The 15,912-nt window shown below is 42.7% G+C and overlaps 1 protein-coding gene across 3 annotated transcripts in view; it reads right to left on the bottom strand.

Annotated features, from left to right (window-relative positions):
• Positions 1-759: 759 nt before the first annotated feature.
• Positions 760-15,912, bottom strand: part of MYO7B (myosin VIIB) — a 48,204-nt gene continuing 33,051 nt past the window's right edge. The window contains exons 36-50 of one of the 3 annotated variants that reach the window (XM_057426412.1): positions 15,198-15,367; positions 14,351-14,532; positions 13,455-13,582; positions 12,755-12,912; positions 12,111-12,264; positions 10,037-10,192; positions 7,311-7,416; positions 7,080-7,193; positions 6,305-6,392; positions 4,921-5,027; positions 4,282-4,467; positions 3,362-3,478; positions 2,585-2,668; positions 1,801-1,920; positions 760-1,143 (exon numbers count right to left, since the gene is read on the bottom strand). In XM_057426412.1, the coding sequence (XP_057282395.1) occupies positions 1,060-1,143; positions 1,801-1,920; positions 2,585-2,668; positions 3,362-3,478; positions 4,282-4,467; positions 4,921-5,027; positions 6,305-6,392; positions 7,080-7,193; positions 7,311-7,416; positions 10,037-10,192; positions 12,111-12,264; positions 12,755-12,912; positions 13,455-13,582; positions 14,351-14,532; positions 15,198-15,367 (1,954 nt within the window). In that variant the 3' untranslated portion in view covers positions 760-1,059. Of the gene's footprint in view, positions 1,144-1,800; positions 1,921-2,584; positions 2,669-3,361; positions 3,479-4,281; positions 4,468-4,920; positions 5,028-6,304; positions 6,393-7,079; positions 7,194-7,310; positions 7,417-10,036; positions 10,193-12,110; positions 12,913-13,454; positions 13,583-14,350; positions 14,533-15,197; positions 15,368-15,912 lie in introns of those variants that run through there. The other 2 variants (XM_057426410.1, XM_057426411.1) reach the window with 2 other exon arrangements.

Here is a 15,912-nt window from a genome sequence, read left to right as displayed (position 1 = left end):
CTATGGTTCCTAAAGGGCCAAAGTTGTGTGTTTTCAGAGGTCTGAGATATGAACAAGTTTTACCACTCAAAGTGCCTGCTAAACAGGAAATAGAAAAGATCAGGAGAAATTAAAACTGTTAATTCTTGTCTCATGAAGGAATGTCTGCATGACTCCAAGCTGAGAAAATTTTTGCAGAGCAGAAAAGTCTCTTTTCAGCAGATGTCTGTTAGACTGCATTCTTCAAGTCTGACTTGCACTGAATAGCACATCTGTAACTTGAAGTAGGAGCAAAAGTAATGACCCAAAATCCAGACTTATTTCAGAGTTTGTTTATGCTTACTAGAAACTGCATAGTAGAAAGCAGTTGTTACCAAGTACATTGCAAAATGTAGAAGGAAGAAAGAAAACTAATTTAACCAAGGCAGTGGTAAACCAGTGGACAGTCTGCTAATTTAGCATCACAAAGGAATGACTGTTAAGATTCTGACAGTAAGTAGCTGTCATAGTCCACGGTAGCTTACAGCACGTAACTTAGTGATAAAAGGATGAAAACCAGCATCTTACCCTTCAAGGTGTTCAGTTATCCTACTACTAAAGGGCATTTCCCCACGCTTAGAATTTCCAATAGGAGGAAAAAAAAATAACATTACCTTTGTTTGCAAAGACTCGAGGGGTTTGTACATTTGGTAAGGGCACATATACAACAAGCTGGCATTTTCTTTCCAAAAGGAAGACAACTGTTAATGTGTATCTCTCCTTAAGAACAGAGGAAATTTAGAGGCTTTCATATTACGGTTCCTCCATCCTCCTGCCTCCATATTACATTAAAATCCAGCTGGACTTTCTCTAAATCCATAATCTGAATGGAATTCTTATACTACATCTAAGACAGACAAGCATTACAGATGCTTGAAAGCACATGCCTACTTGAGCTTCTCTTGTAGCATTTCAGTAACACAGTTCATTCAGTGTGTGATCACAAGACCAGTCATCAAGCTCATTAAACGGCATTTCTTCTGGGAGATGAAATTACAGGTAGTTTGGCACAGACACAGGTCATGGGTTCTGTTTCTGCTCTCAGGCTGAGAGGTGCTTTTGCTTGTTTACAGCATTCATTAGCAGGTGAACGTAGGATGTTAACAGGTCATCCATTTTGTAACCCTGTCAGAAAAGAAAAAGATCTGACATCTCTCAAAATGCTCCAGAAGCAAAAATAACTATAATGTCCTCCCTGTTTTATTTTCTTCTTTGGTTCTTCCCTGTCTCCTTGTCATTCATTCTATAGATTGACATCTTATGCTTAGGAATCCAAACTTTTTTGTGAGAGAAGTTAGCCCTTACATGTTTTCCTTTTATATTTACAAATTTACCTTTAAAAATGAATACGGTGATGCTTGTCTGAGAGTGTGGGCAATCTGAAACCAATTCTTAAAGAAGCGATACCACTCAAGTGTAAAACCTTACAAGGATGGCATTACTGTATAGATGGATCGAACCATGCATGACAAAAAGTCTCCTACATAGTATTTTGGGTAAGTACAGTCTTTCCTTAATGTCTCAGATAGATTTGGGAAGAAAAATTTGCGGAATTACTATTTTCATGTGTCTCTGTGGCTTACAGCTTTGTATCGGATGTCATTAAATAGCACTGAACCAGTTTTAAACTTCAGTTTTATTGACATAGCAGTGAATGCTTTTTGTACCTGCACTTTAACATCTGTTTTGACACCAGTGTTTTGTAGCAATTCTGGATGTAAAGGAAAACATAGACTCATACATGCAAGTTTCTTGTGTGTAAGTTGACAAAACCCTTCTTACCAGAGATGTCTCACATAAGATCCGGCTTCCTCGTACCAGGTTCCCTATTGTCATGTGAAAGTATGTGCTCCCACTGCTCCAATTGGAGATTTTATTGAAGGGGTAGACTGTTAAAATATCCTGTAAGGGGAAACAAACTGAGCTCTAGAACATTTCTCAAATGAAAACAGGCTGTTACGTGAGAAAACCTGTAAAGCCAGAGCATTCTTTTCTTTCCCACTTCGTTTGTAAACACAGTGGATCAAGGTAGTTCTTGCATCCAGACTAGTGGTATATTGTATTTTCACCAAGTTAAGTGAGTGATTGCCTTAGCACACTGCTGTTGTATTTGCAATGATCTAAAACTCACTGGCTATTTGTTTTCCTATTAGAAGCAAATAGTGATATTCATGAACACTTCTGCCTGGGAACTTAGGACCAAACTGTTTGGATTAGAGAGGTGCTAAACAGTGTCATTCGACCCGGTCTTTTAGACAACTTGGGTTTCCTGCAAAGCATTTGTCTAAGGCAGGTTCCCTAGTGCACTGTCCATCATCTGCCTTTGCCCATGTCCATCATGATTACACTTATTTTTTTCAGAGATGTTCTGTACTGTTTCCTTGCCAGGAAACTGCAAAGAAGTGTGATGTGAGGCAGTAACATTTCCTTCGGTTTCACGGAGAGAATAAATTGAGGGACTCTTATCCTCTCCTACCATTCAGGGAGAAGGTCCTTGTTGCTGTCCCTAAATTAGCACAGTCAATTAAATCCTTCTTTACACAGACTCTTGAGAAGCAACTGTTACCTTTGTCTTCTGATGTATCAGTGAGACTCCTTGCTTGTTGATTGCAATCAGCACAATCTCTGGGAAATTTGGCTCTGAGGTTTGCTATAAACAAGTAACAGAGCAAGTTAAGTAGAAAACGAAGAAATGATCCGTATCAACTGCACAGTGACCTTTACCAGTGTCCAGTGCTTCTCATTCTCTCTACCAGATAAACACTGAAAGAAAAAGCTCTTCAATATTGTGCAGCTATTGCTAAGGATGACTTTTTTGGCCATATATTGATGACTTGAGCAGCTGTTACATAAAAGCAGAATCAGATCCATTATTTCCTAAGCAATCTGATGATAGGATTAATAGTTGGTTGCAAACCAGTTAAGAACCTAGCAAAGACAAATTAAAGGTAGCAAGTGGGAAATGATTCCTGGAGGTATCCACTGCAGAATGAGAAGATCAGCACAGTTCTGTTTTGAGGGAAGAGTCCCCAGAGACACAAGATTTGGCAGCATTTTGTTGTGGATACCAGTGATGGGACAATTAAGTATCTACGTAACTAAAACCTCCCTACAACTACTGCATAGTTGTAGTATTAGGTATTATGACTAGAACAACAACATAGCCAGTAAATAACAGGCGTAGTTCAGGATGGATAAAAATGTCACTTTCAAGTAACTGAGTTTTCCTTAGTAGATTATGGGAATTCAGCTTTATACTTACACAAATATGGAATTATAGTCAGTCCATATGCCCCAGTGCTGGTCTACTATCAAAGCCATTCATCCAGGCCTTTAAACCTACCTTCACCTCAAAGAAGGCTGATCCAAATGTTGGCCACCGGTATACCATTTTCAAGAAGGCAATCTTGGCCTCATCCACAGTTTTTCCTTCATGTTTACTGTATGCTGCAGTAATGCTCTGTTTAGAAAAAAGAATACAAACCCCATTCAGTTGGAAACAGGCAGGTTTCCAGTGTCCAGCATTAGCACTAAAGACAGCATCAGATCATCACCAAGATCAGTCTTTTACCCACAGCAACAGTCAGAAGACTGAAAATGAAATAGCCTTGCCATGGGACAAGGTAGAGTCAGACCCTCCCCAGTGTCCCTTACCTAATGAGTCCAGGAGCCCAAGAGAATGGATTTGAGGGTGGAGGGCAATATGGGATGGAAGAAAAGCAGTGTTCAACACCCACAGATATATATCACATTTTCTGCTGAAACACGTAGGGTGAATTTTCCCTCTGTTTGAAACTGTGTCCTATGTCTTCCTCAGTGGACTAAGTGGTAAGTACCTGCTGAAACCTTGCCTTCTGGTGGATAAAAGACCTTTTTTGCTGTGAGTAGCATACACATGGTACAAGGTGACTGATGTGCTGGCCAAGCTATGAAAAGTTTAGCACACATCTTACTTTTCTCTTTCCCTTCAAGCTCCTCAATCTCCAGTCCCATCACTGACTTTCCTATCTCTAACTCTTCTTTTGGGGACTGGAAATAGATTAATATCTCCAGGAGAGATGCACATTTCAAACAGTCATCCAGGGCTGCAGATACCTTTCAGAGCTTTGGTAGAGAGGATGCAAAATCTGGATTCTAAGAGGCAAACCAGCAACATCCAATAGTGTCCCTCCATAGTGCTTTCAAAGACTGTCAGACTGAAACTCTAGTGTGGATTGATTTCTCTGTGCAAGTAGTGTAATTCATGAAAGCTCATGTTCTTACCTTCTTCCACTCATCTGGTGAGATTACTCGGAGCAGATTGTCTGGCACCAGCTCCTTCAAGATTTTGGGGATGATTGCCAGCTGTGTGTGGTCATTGTTGAAGCGCACTTTATAAATCAGCCCTGCAAGCTGGACAGCTTCATCCTTGGAACACTTGTGGTAGCCTCTGAGGTACTTTGGCAGCTCCTGGAAGAGACTGGCTCTGAATCCAGACAGAATGGGCTGAAGCAAACACTGGCTTACACATTCTAAAGCTGTGAGGTCAGGATGTGAGTCTTGCCAAACACAGTCCGAAGACATCCCAAGAACTTTTGATTCCTGCAGGTTCTCTGGATGATCTTTAAAGGGTCCTTTCCAACCCAAATCATTCTATGATTCTCCATACAATTACAGAGCAAGATTAGCACCTCCAGAGAACAATTACATGAGGGAGCTGTGCTCCTAACATAAGCAATATAGCTAAGTTGTGAACACTGTGAGAAATAAGCCACCTTCTGGGGCTGAGTTGTGCTCTCCAGAGGCATTCCTCTGGAGGCTCTATAATGCAGGCCTCGGTAATACTCCAGCAGACTTAGCTTTCTCAGGATGATTTCTTGGATCACATTGCCTGTTATATTTATGCTTTAAGGAGCTGGTTACCTGGTGGTAATGAAAAATTGAATCAGCTTTCAGGTCCTTCCCAGGAGTTACATTCAGCCACAGCTTTCTCATGAAGTACACCTTATAAGCCACAGACATAGCAGCCCCTAAGGAAACAAGATCTTGTTAGTATTCTCTGTGCGCTTCAGAGTTGTGCAGTTTTTAAATAGCTTGTGAGTTTCTTCAGAAATGTAATTCTGATCTTAATAGCAACAAAAAAAAAATGCTAACAAAAAAGCATAAAAGGCCATCCATTTTAGATGACCAAGAAAGTGATTAATTAATTAGTGATTAAGATAAGTGATTAGTTGTCAGTCCCTGGATACTGATCATGCAGTGGTCAGTGCAAGCTCTTCAGAGATGGAAGAAGAAACTGAAGATGCCTGCAATACGAGTGTTTGTTATTTCTTGGTGCTCATGAGAGCTGCCTGCTAATGTGCAGCACATCTGAATTCTGTTATACTGATGCAGGTACATTCCCTATAGCCATGTTTATAGAAATGAACTGTGATTTAGTGTCCCCCCATCTTTATGCTGTGATTTTCAGAGCTCCTAGCAGCTGTATCAGCTGTCGGAAGAAGAGGGAAGTCTTAGATACATAGTGCTTCAGGAGGTTTTAATGAAATAAGCAAAAGTCAGGACAAATAAATATGAAATTTAAGGGGATTTTGATGTAGATTTCAAAATGTATGTTATACATAGAATCATAGAATAGTTAGGGTTGGAAAGAACCTTACGATCATTAAGTTCCAACCCCCTGCCATGGGCAGGGACACCTCACACTAAACCATGCCACCCAAGGCTTCGTCCAGCCTGGCCTTGAACGCTGCCAGGGATGGAGCATTCACAACCTCCCTGGGCAACATGGAGGTAAATTGCACAGAATTGCTGTCTTTAGCATTATATTGGTTGATATACTGGCAATACAACTTGTGCTTTGGTATCATCAGGTAATAACCTAGACAACAATTTTGTAATAGCCCAAGGAATGGGAGTGACACTGTGTAAATAACATGTGTCGGCTGATAGCTGACCTGGCAGTGCATGAGCCTTGGATTGTCAAGAGGATCAGCCTATGAAACTTGTGTGTTTGGGATGCAACAGGTAAAAAAAAAATCTTTGGTACTAATTTAAAATCTCTGGAGAGATGCCCCCAAAAAGATGTTCTGATGTTTCTCATAGCCAGTGCTTGGCTGCAGCAGGTCACTGGATCTTACTGCTGGTGCAGGCAGTAGCCATGCATCTACAAACAAAAAAGTTACAATAAGGCTCTGCCACACACTTCCCAAGATGGAGTAAATCCTACTAGATAAATTTGCTGCTTCCCCAGTTCAACACAGCATCTCATGCACCTTCTTGTCATGCTGGCTGGCATTCTCCTTACCATCTTTCCCTGGTTTGTTCCTCCTGTTCCAGTCTGTCACCTGCCTTAGTGAGTCAAAAAAGTAGTCTGCTTCATTCTGACTGATCACCTGGAAGAGGCCAAGCAATGAAGGGGAGAAAGGAGGGATTAGCAGGTCGTACGTAGTACTGCCTGTGCCAACATACCCAAACATCAAGCTGAGGGGATTTTATTCCCTGTCTACAGTGAGAGAGCATAATTATGGCAGGAAAGACAGGCAAGGGGAAAAAAAGACATAAATAGGATGACAATGTCTGAAATTATTTATATTTCAAACAGGGATTTTTATTGTGACTTCTGTTGCTTTTTAATTACCAACCTGCTTATTGAAGTCAAGTTGAAGATGCCTACCTCATTCTTAGCCATTTCTTTTTTGTAAAGTTTGGTACATACTGGGTTCCTCTTTTCAGGAACATAGCACATGAGAAACTCCTTTTGCTTAGACCCAGATTTTTCTTTGATCACATTTCCAGAGAAGGGACCTCTCCAGCAATTGACTGGTCTGTCTTCTCTGGTTTTAGTACTACCTTTGTACTGATTGACTAATAGAAACTCTGCATCTTCATCCAGCCCCTTTGAGAGACCCAAAGTAACTATCAGGTGCTAAAAGTTTGAGTCTAGATTGTATTCTCTTAGTAAGACAGAAGCAGTAATGACCCGCTCTGTTGCTTGGCTTCATACATTGTTGCTTAGGTGATCTGGTAAGTAAGAGAGGAGGGGGCAGTCTGGCTACGCCCCAGTAGTCAAGAAGTGTTACCTTGTCTGCAATCTTCACAAAGAGGCTGAAACCTTCCCAGGAGCTCAGCTGCAATTTGGAGGCAATGCTCTGACACAGAGTGCGGATTTTGGTGTTTGTTCCCACATCAAATGTCTATGAGATAACAAGACTCTTGTTACACAGAGAAAAGGAAGAAACAGGAACATGGAATAGCTTTAAACTTGCTCCTGCATGAACACGTCATGGCTGGGAAAACAAGTAAGCTCTCACCTCTTCTGTTTCATTGGGGAAGCAGATCTTGTGTGAGATCTTAGTGTTATTTTGTAAGATGGCCTCAACCTCCACAGGATGCGGTGCCCACTTCCTGGAGCCACTCCTGGAAAATGCCACCATCACCACAACAAAGATCAGTGTTGGGTGTTTAATCTTTGAGGAACTGAACAACAGTATCCCATCCAAACAACAGACTCCATCCAGAATGCTAGTACTATGCGATGGGGCAGGCTACAATGGACCTTCACCCTGTTGCAAACATCAGTGTATTAACAGCAAGAAAATGAGGGTCCTGTTAGCATGTATTTTAAAAGTCTGTTCTACTCTGCAAGGAGGTTGCATTAATAGGTTGCACCTTCCTAGCCAGTACCATTACCCCTTCTATGTATTTAGCAGCGTTTTTCATTACTGTTATTGAAATACGAGGATAGTGGCCACAAGGAGGAATACATTTTATTTAACTCTTGCAAAAAGATGTGTTCAGATACAAAACGAGTTACAGAGCAGGAGACAAGTCCCATGAAAGTTTGGAGTGCTGCTAGAAGCATTACACCTTATATAAGAGCTGGCATGTAATCACTGACTCAAGGAGTTTAAACTGTACAATCCCAGTTCTTTGAAATTGTATCTCAGAGCAAAGCAAAGGAACTGGCTCTGAAGTCTGAGTTGTGCCTTGATACAGTTAAAATGAGAACAGATCTAGCACATTACCTTCTGGGGCTGGTATTTTCCTGCCCTCAGTGGCACAGAGCAGGCTGTTTGGAGGTTTTGTACACCACAGCTTAGGGCCAAGCTCCTCTCTTACACTGGGCCTAGTCCCTCGAGAAGAGAGCTTAGTCTGGCACCCAGCTTGAGTCGAAAACTAGGGTTTTTTCTATTAACTGAAATAGCAGTTCCATTTGGAGAAGGAAGGCCTGACTGTAACTAAATTAAACAGCATGTGCTCTGGTTCTGTGCAGGCACTGTAGGGAGTGTGGACCTACCCTACTCAGCCATCCATTCCTGGACTTGCAGGAGAGAGAGGCCACAGGAGACCAAGGAAGTGCAGCAGCCTGGCTGCAGCCTCAGCTAGGAACTTGTTGCCAAGGCAAGTTCTGCTTAACACTCATCAGGGTGCTCACTGGTTCCCTGGCCAGGAGTCTGGGGATGAAGCTGTAAAGCTCTTTATGGAGGAAAAGGTGTACCCTAGGGCTCACTTGGCTTCTACTCTATGTATTGTATGTCAGGCTTCTGAGCTTCCTGTGCTCCCTTTTCCAAAGACAGCAGTATACTTACAGGGAGAATTTGGACTAGATGATTACTGCAGGTCACTTCCAACTGCAATATTCTATTCAGAGCAGGTTTAATCACAGGACAACAAAATTTGTCTTTGTTCCTCTTCCCATCCCCCGGCCTCCAGATCTGGGACAGTTTAGCAGATAGAATTCTCCTCCCAAACAGCCCATTCTGCTTTTTCTTCTGTGTTTCCCCACTCTAAAGAAGCTCTGTACAGCTCAACAGGGTTTACAGCATGAATAGCACATGATATAGGGAGGCAGGAAATTTTCAGTCTTCTCCATAGAAAAAAAGAACAATGAATAGCACTCCTCGCCATGCATTTTTCAGGCACTTCAAAAGTGATTTCAATGTGCAGTGACATTTTCCCAGCAGTGCCAAAAACCATCCATTGAGACAGCCACTGTGTTAGCATTCCTCTCCAGCCTGACCCACAGGGCTTACAGACCAAAAGCAGGGCCCAGCCTAAGAGAAAGGGGAGACTGGAGGAGCAGGAGGGAGAAATCATTGGGCAGCTTCTTTACTGAAGAGGTCTGTGGCAGGAACATGGTAACTCACAGCAGCATCAAAAGGAGGAAGGCTGGGGTTAAGCTTGTTCTTGGAGTGTCAAGCTGGGTAATTCCAGTGCCTGAAAGAGTCTAGGAAAACTTTACACCTACAGTTTAGCTGAAGCTTCCTGAAATCCCGGTAGCCCTTCTGCTCTCTCTGGTTGCGTCATGTTCATTGTACCAACATACCCAGCTCTGGGAGTCAAGTGATGATGTGTAATACTGAACTTGTTATAATGTTGGTAACTGTGACACAGACCCCTCTTACTAGTTCAAAGTTTGTAAGAGAATGCATAGATGCATTTAAATTGCCCTGTGGATCTGGACTACAACTGTGGCATGCTAGCCCCTTGCTCATTTCTAGCAAGCCTTGTATTAATCCCTTTCCTCTTCAAACCTAGTTTAAAGCCCTGTCTCTGAGCCCATCTAGCTCCTGGGCTAGAATCCTTCTCCCCCTTTGGGACAGACATACCCCATCTGCCACGAGCAGGCCTGGTGCCGTGTAGACTGATCCACGGTCAAAAAGCCCCAAATTCTGATGCTGACATCAGTCACGGAGCCAGGAACTCATTAGTGAGATTTTTCTGATGTAACCATAGTCATTGACTGTGACTGGCAGGAAGGACGAGAACACTACTTGGGCTCCTTAACCCTGCACCAGTCACCCCAAGGCCCTTGAAGTACTTCTTGAGTCTCAGGCTTCTTGAAGAGATGTCCTCATTGCCCACATGAAAGACTAAAAAACGATGGTAGTGGCAGGACCACATCAAGTAAGTCAGTTTTCTGGTGAAGTCCCTCACCCTGGCCCCAGGGAGGCAAGCAGACTTCCCTGTGAGTCTGGTCAGGTTGACATATGGGACCCCCTGTTCCCCTTCAGGTGGGAGATGCCAGATCCTTTACCTCATCACTCTCTGAATCCTCCGACTGCACTCCAGGGCCAGTGTTTCTTTCTGACGTGTCTCCATGAACTTCTGGGCATGTTTTAGCAGTGACTTGCTGGGTGGGAACATGCCAGTGCAGAGCCAAAGGAGCTGCCAGCCCTTGGTCACGCTGTACCTGTGAACACAAAGCAAACAGTTCTGCTCTAGACACATATAATTCTTTGTTTGACCACACACCAACTACAGGGAAGAGAAACAAACACTCTCCCATAATGGTATGTACTGCTGTTCAGCAGAGAGCTGCTAATCAACAGTGCCTTCTCATGGGAACTGGCAGTGATTTTTCTGTGCAACAGCCAGAGTCCATATGTGAAGACAATGCTAAATCCTGGTTGATAAATATTCATGACAGTTGCAAATCTCATGAATAAACATAAGCTCCAGTTTAACATTCATCTTGGCAGCAGTGGCCCCAGTGCCATCCTCTTGGAAAGCCACTGTCAATATGCTGCTCAAGCACACATGCTTTTGGATTGCGCCTTATCAGCTGTTCATATTCACCTGCCCTCTGTGCTAGACAGCTTTGCTCTTGCATCTTTACTTTCCCTCAAGCATGCTCATGCTCTGAAAAATAAGCACGTAGATGGTATTGTGTAATGAGGTAGGTACAGTTCTTAAACACACCAGATGAAGTCTGTACAACTTTCAGGCAGAAAGCCAGTTCTTTCAGCCTCTGGACTTGTGAAATCTGACAGTCAAAGTTCTTCTGGCATCTCACCCTCACCAGTAAGAAAGGCTCTGCAGCCAGGAGGCGGTCAGTCATTCTACCTTCAAAGCCAGCAGAACACACTTCAGCTGTGTCCCAGGAATTGCTCTGAAATGTTTAATGGTGTGAAGTGGTTTTGGCTGGGAAAGTTAGCAGGTCTGCCTCTGAATGGGTACCAGACTCTGCTGAATGAGGAGGTCCTAGCTTCCTTATTCCCATTTATTTCTCTGATTTTGCAGATGAAAACATGCTATTTTAATCCCATTTATAGATCTGTGGTGTTTGTGTCTATCTGAGAGCAGGACATGGTCCACAGTGCAGTAGCCTGGGAAGGAAGAAAGATTTGTTGCTCTGGCTGTTCTAATGAAAGTATATGGAAATAGCTGCCTTTCAAGCAGTGTTTTTTCCACATCAGTGACGCCCCTCAAAACACTGGCTAAATTGGCAGAGTGCATCAGGCATGGCACTGGCACCATGGTTACAGACTATGCATTAAATAGCCTGGAAGATTTAGTGCACAGAATGAAAATTACTGTTTAATAGTTAGTAATGTTCCACTAAATTTAATATTTGTGGAACAAGAAGAAAGAAAACCAAATGGAAGATCCTTCTCTAAGTTTTGCAGTGATGCAGTGCAGCTAGAAACAAACCATTTTGTTAATAATTAGTACTATTTTAAACCTCCTTTAGCAATTCAGTTCCCCTCGAAGTAGGTCAAATTATCATTTTATGAGTGAGGAAAGAAAACACCAGCCTGTTACAGGGACTTACACATAGGCAAGGCCCATGTAATCAATGTTCTGCAAGGCAGTTGTATAAACTACTTAACATGACTATTCAGAAGTATTTACTGGTGATAAAAGACCTAGCGTGAACTCTGTGCTTATAGAAGGGAAATATTGTCATTGGGAAAATTTCAAACCAATGGAGGGCTGGCAGAGCAGTCACTGAAAGCATGTAAGAACTTTATGCACTGCGTTATTCACTCCACAGACTGCTTTGGGAGTAAGAAGGCTTTAGTAACACCTTGCTTGCCTCATGTCATATTGCACAGAATTTAGCACTGAATGCTGATGGCAGCAAAGCAGCAGCTCAAGGGAGATGAGTGACAGTCATGCTCTGTGGCCTGTCTGTAGTCTAAAGTGCTGTGCACAGGTGAGCCCCATAGCACTGCTCAGGAAAAGGAAGAAGGAAGGTGTCCCTCCAACGTTTGGCCAGCCTTCCCCTCTGCCTCCACCCCACCACCATGAGGAGCTGAGGTTCCTCATCACCACCTGCATTTGAGCCTGGCTCTGCAGAAGCAGGGTGCTTGCACTCAGGTGAGTACCTGTTTCTGTTCTCAGTCAGTTGCTTCATAATCTGACAGTAAATTTCATCCCGTAGGATCTCTTCCTGGATAGCTGCTACAAATATCTGGTCAGTGACTTCCACAGAGGAGTGCATCTGTTTTGAGGGATAGTCTCCCATGAATTTCATGATGGGTGAATGTGCTGTTAAGGAAAAAAAGAGGCCAATTTTGGAAGGCAAATGAGAAGTCTCACCTGAATCCTAACATGTTTGTGACTCTTTCGATATCTAATGGCAAATACTGGGAGGAGGGTCTGGAATATATTCCCTGCCTGTCCACTACCCTCTTTCCCTGTGCAGCAGTCACTGCTTGGCTGTGATTTGTACTGTATTAGCTGCTCGCTCTGGGCATATTAGCTACTGCTCTGGGCAGTAGATCTCACTCATTCCTAAAGCAACATTCTCAGTTAAGTGAGCCAGCAGGAGTTGAGGAGCACTGGGAGGGAATAGGAAGCTTTCCTCTATAGATAAGAGAAACAGAGTTGATACCCCCCGCCTTGATGTACATGTCTCCCTTGTAATGTGGATGCAGTATTATCCCAATGGAGGTGAGTTTAATGGATGCAGCTAGCTCCTCCTTCCCCTGAGTGTTCTCAGGTCCCAAATTGATGAGTGAAAGGATATCGATGAAGGCCTGACAAGCCAAATCAGGAAGATCAGGGTCTGTGCATGCTCTCTTCAGCAAGGGCTGTTTCAAGGGCTCCTTAGAATGTGCCCACAGTTGACTGCGCCCACGGGATTTTTGGAGAACAGCTTTGCTGATGGATTCCTTCTCAGGAGTCCTGAATGAAGACAAAGACAAGTGCAGGCAACACAGGATTACTGGATCGGTATTGCTATGAACACAGGAGGTCACTGTCACACAGACTTCCATAGTCATGTTCTTTCTCAAAACAGTGATCTCCTATCTCTTTTGATTATTCATATCAACAAGGAGATGTAGTTTCTTGTAGATCCAGAAGGAAGATGGCTTGAAAACAGAACACAGGTTTTAGAAGACTAATTTTTCCCTTGCTGTCCAAGGCCTGTGATGTTGTGTATCCTCAGTAGCTGGTAAGTGCTGAAGAAGGGTGAGAAGTAAGAATAGTGCCTGCTGCAAAGAAGCAAGTCCAGCTGGGGTTCTTCAATCCTTACCTTTGCATTTCTGCAAATAAAAGATACAAGTAGGCCATGTGCCAGAAACTCTATACATCAAAAGTCACAATTATGGAGAACAATTGGCATCTCCATCAGAAAAGGGGGATGCCATTACATCCTAGGCTTTATGTGTCACTGAAGATCAATAAGAACTTTCCTAGGGTGCACACTACACAGAGAGTTTCACCTGAAGTGTTCATAGGAGAACTCCTCTAGGGTGTAAGGCTTCACTTCGAGATCTTCTTCATCAGGTTCATCCACGTAGGAGTTCTGTGAAGCTGTCCTCCTCTGGTCTGGAGACATCATCAGCAAACTCTGGAATGACACAGCCACGTAGAAATGTCACATGGACACAGATCTCTGCACAGATTGTCATGGGTTACTCAGCATATATGCACTAAATTCGGTACTGTGTGCCAGAGGAGACTTTCTGTTCCCTAAGCAGCATCTTCAGAGACTCAAGAAAGACTTGGGAATACTTAAAGAAGTAATTTCCATAGACCAAACAGTAGTGGATGTGGATGTGATTATCCAAAGCACAACACTTGTGAAAAATCCACCTGCCTATTACTAGTGTGTTTTCCCCCACATTTTCAGCTTTTTACTTTTTAGTACTGTATCAAATACAGTGAATCTCCAAAACTGAAGACAAAATTGTTATCAGAGTGCTTGATGGGAAACCTTGACTCACTGAAAAAGCATATTCTGTTAAAGTAACTACCTGCACTTAGAGCTTCCCTTGAGATGTATGATCACCAAGCAAGCCTGGTGTGAATGCAGGAAAATTCAACTGCACACCCATTTCCAGGAATTGCCTCAGATTCCAGGAACTCAAATCCCTAACAATTGAACAGACTGGTTTTTTTGAGTTATTGCTTTTGGGCAAGTGTGGTCTTCTGTGTAGAGTTTTGGCTATGTTTAGTTTTTGGATAGGACAGAATGAAATGCTTTGCTTCAATGGGAGGTACGGAACTTATCTGACTTTAGAGGAACAACTGACTTCCAGTTATAAATTTAATCATATTTAACACTGTTATAATTTATTTTCCAGTCTCTTCAAAGGGAGTGCTCAGCTTGTCTTACCAGTACTTGACTAGAGGGTTTTGTCAGAGAAGGAATGATGTAGATATCTTCCAAAAATACATTCCCTGTTTTGCCTGTCCTTTCATTCTGGGCACAGATCCAGCCAGAGTCTGCATCCAGCCTTTTGTCTTCGGTGAAGATTAGCAAGTCTCCCTTCTTGAAGGACAGGATGGCAGGGTCTTCTGGGAAACAGAATAAGGGAGTACTGTTCAGGCTTGACAGTCAAAGAAAATGCAAAGTGATTGCAATGTGAAAGACAAGGGAATTGTATTTTGAAGGCCTGACTTCAATTAGTAATAGTAAGTGATTTGTGTAAATACAGCTAATTATCTAGTAAGACTTCAGAGAAATCACATTTCCTCTGACAGCCTGATTTTGGTGCACTGAGGGCAATGGCAAAACTCTATTTGATTTAAATGAATGCTGACCTTGTGTGTAGAACTGGTAGCAAATCATATAAAGAAACTCAGTAGCTGTAAGTAGGTGAAGTTAATGTTTACATTTTAATCCCCTTTTGTCTGTTCCAGCCAACTGTATTCCACAGAAAATTCCAGTTTACCATCTCTCTGAAGTTCTTCTGGAAACTATTTCCAGGGAGCCTAGATCCAGTTTCCTACTATAAGCAGGCTGGACACTGTACTATCTAAATAAAATACTCAAAGAAGTAGAAGGAGGAAGGAAAGGTAATTTGTATGCAAAGATACTGCTGTGCTGATCACTGAGCATCCCTCCTGGAGCAAAGGGACTCTTGCTGAAGTTCTCCCTCTTCTCTTTAGGCTCTTTCAATCAGTGCTGTGTATTCTCCCAAGATTTCTTCCCTACCCTGTAGAAAAGTTATAAGACTTACCCTGGGATTTTTTCTCCTGCATTGCCACAGCGAATCGTGATCTCTTCTTCAGTCCTTCCAGGAACATGACCACCAGTTCAGCAATGACAACGCTGTTTACAGATGTCAGGACAAACTCCTCGGCACGAAGTGTAATGAGAGTACAACTCTGTCCAAATGTCTTCACTGCCCTATGTAGTATTGAACAGTTTGTTACCAGAGCATCTGAAAGAGTTACAGACACACCTGCAATTACAGCCAAGGCACCTACACCTCTTTGCAGACAACTCCCTTACAGTGAGTATTGGTAGTTCTTTATTTGCCTTCTCATGAGTTGGTAGGTGTGAAGGACTGAAGTGGTTCAGGTTCACTCTGGACTCCATCATGTTTGTACAAAAGTGCTTCACTACAGAATAAGTAACTGGGCAACTGATTAAATCTGTGACAGTCCTTACAGTGGTGTTTTTTTGTGTACGTGAGATCCTAATCACTGAGTGATCTGATGTAAGGATGTGTGCCCTGAGCAAACCAATGATTACCCTCTTTCCCTCAGTTATCCTAATCAGGTCCATCACAACTGAGAAGTATATAAACTCCCAACATGCGTAACAGATGATGGCTTAACTATGTTAGTTATTTGGGCCATTCTTGTCTTGATGCATGTCTGTGCTTCCTTATACCTTTCTGACTGAGCAGGATCGTCATCCCTTCTAACAGCTGGGAAGATTCAGTCATT

Source organism: Pezoporus wallicus, unplaced genomic scaffold (genome assembly GCF_028554395.1).
Source record: "Pezoporus wallicus isolate ANWC-B61680 ecotype Strahan unplaced genomic scaffold, APGP_CSIRO_Pwel_v1 contig_8872, whole genome shotgun sequence".
Classification (NCBI taxonomy): Eukaryota; Metazoa; Chordata; class Aves; order Psittaciformes; family Psittacidae; genus Pezoporus; species Pezoporus wallicus.
This window is presented reverse-complemented; position numbering and strand designations above follow the sequence as displayed.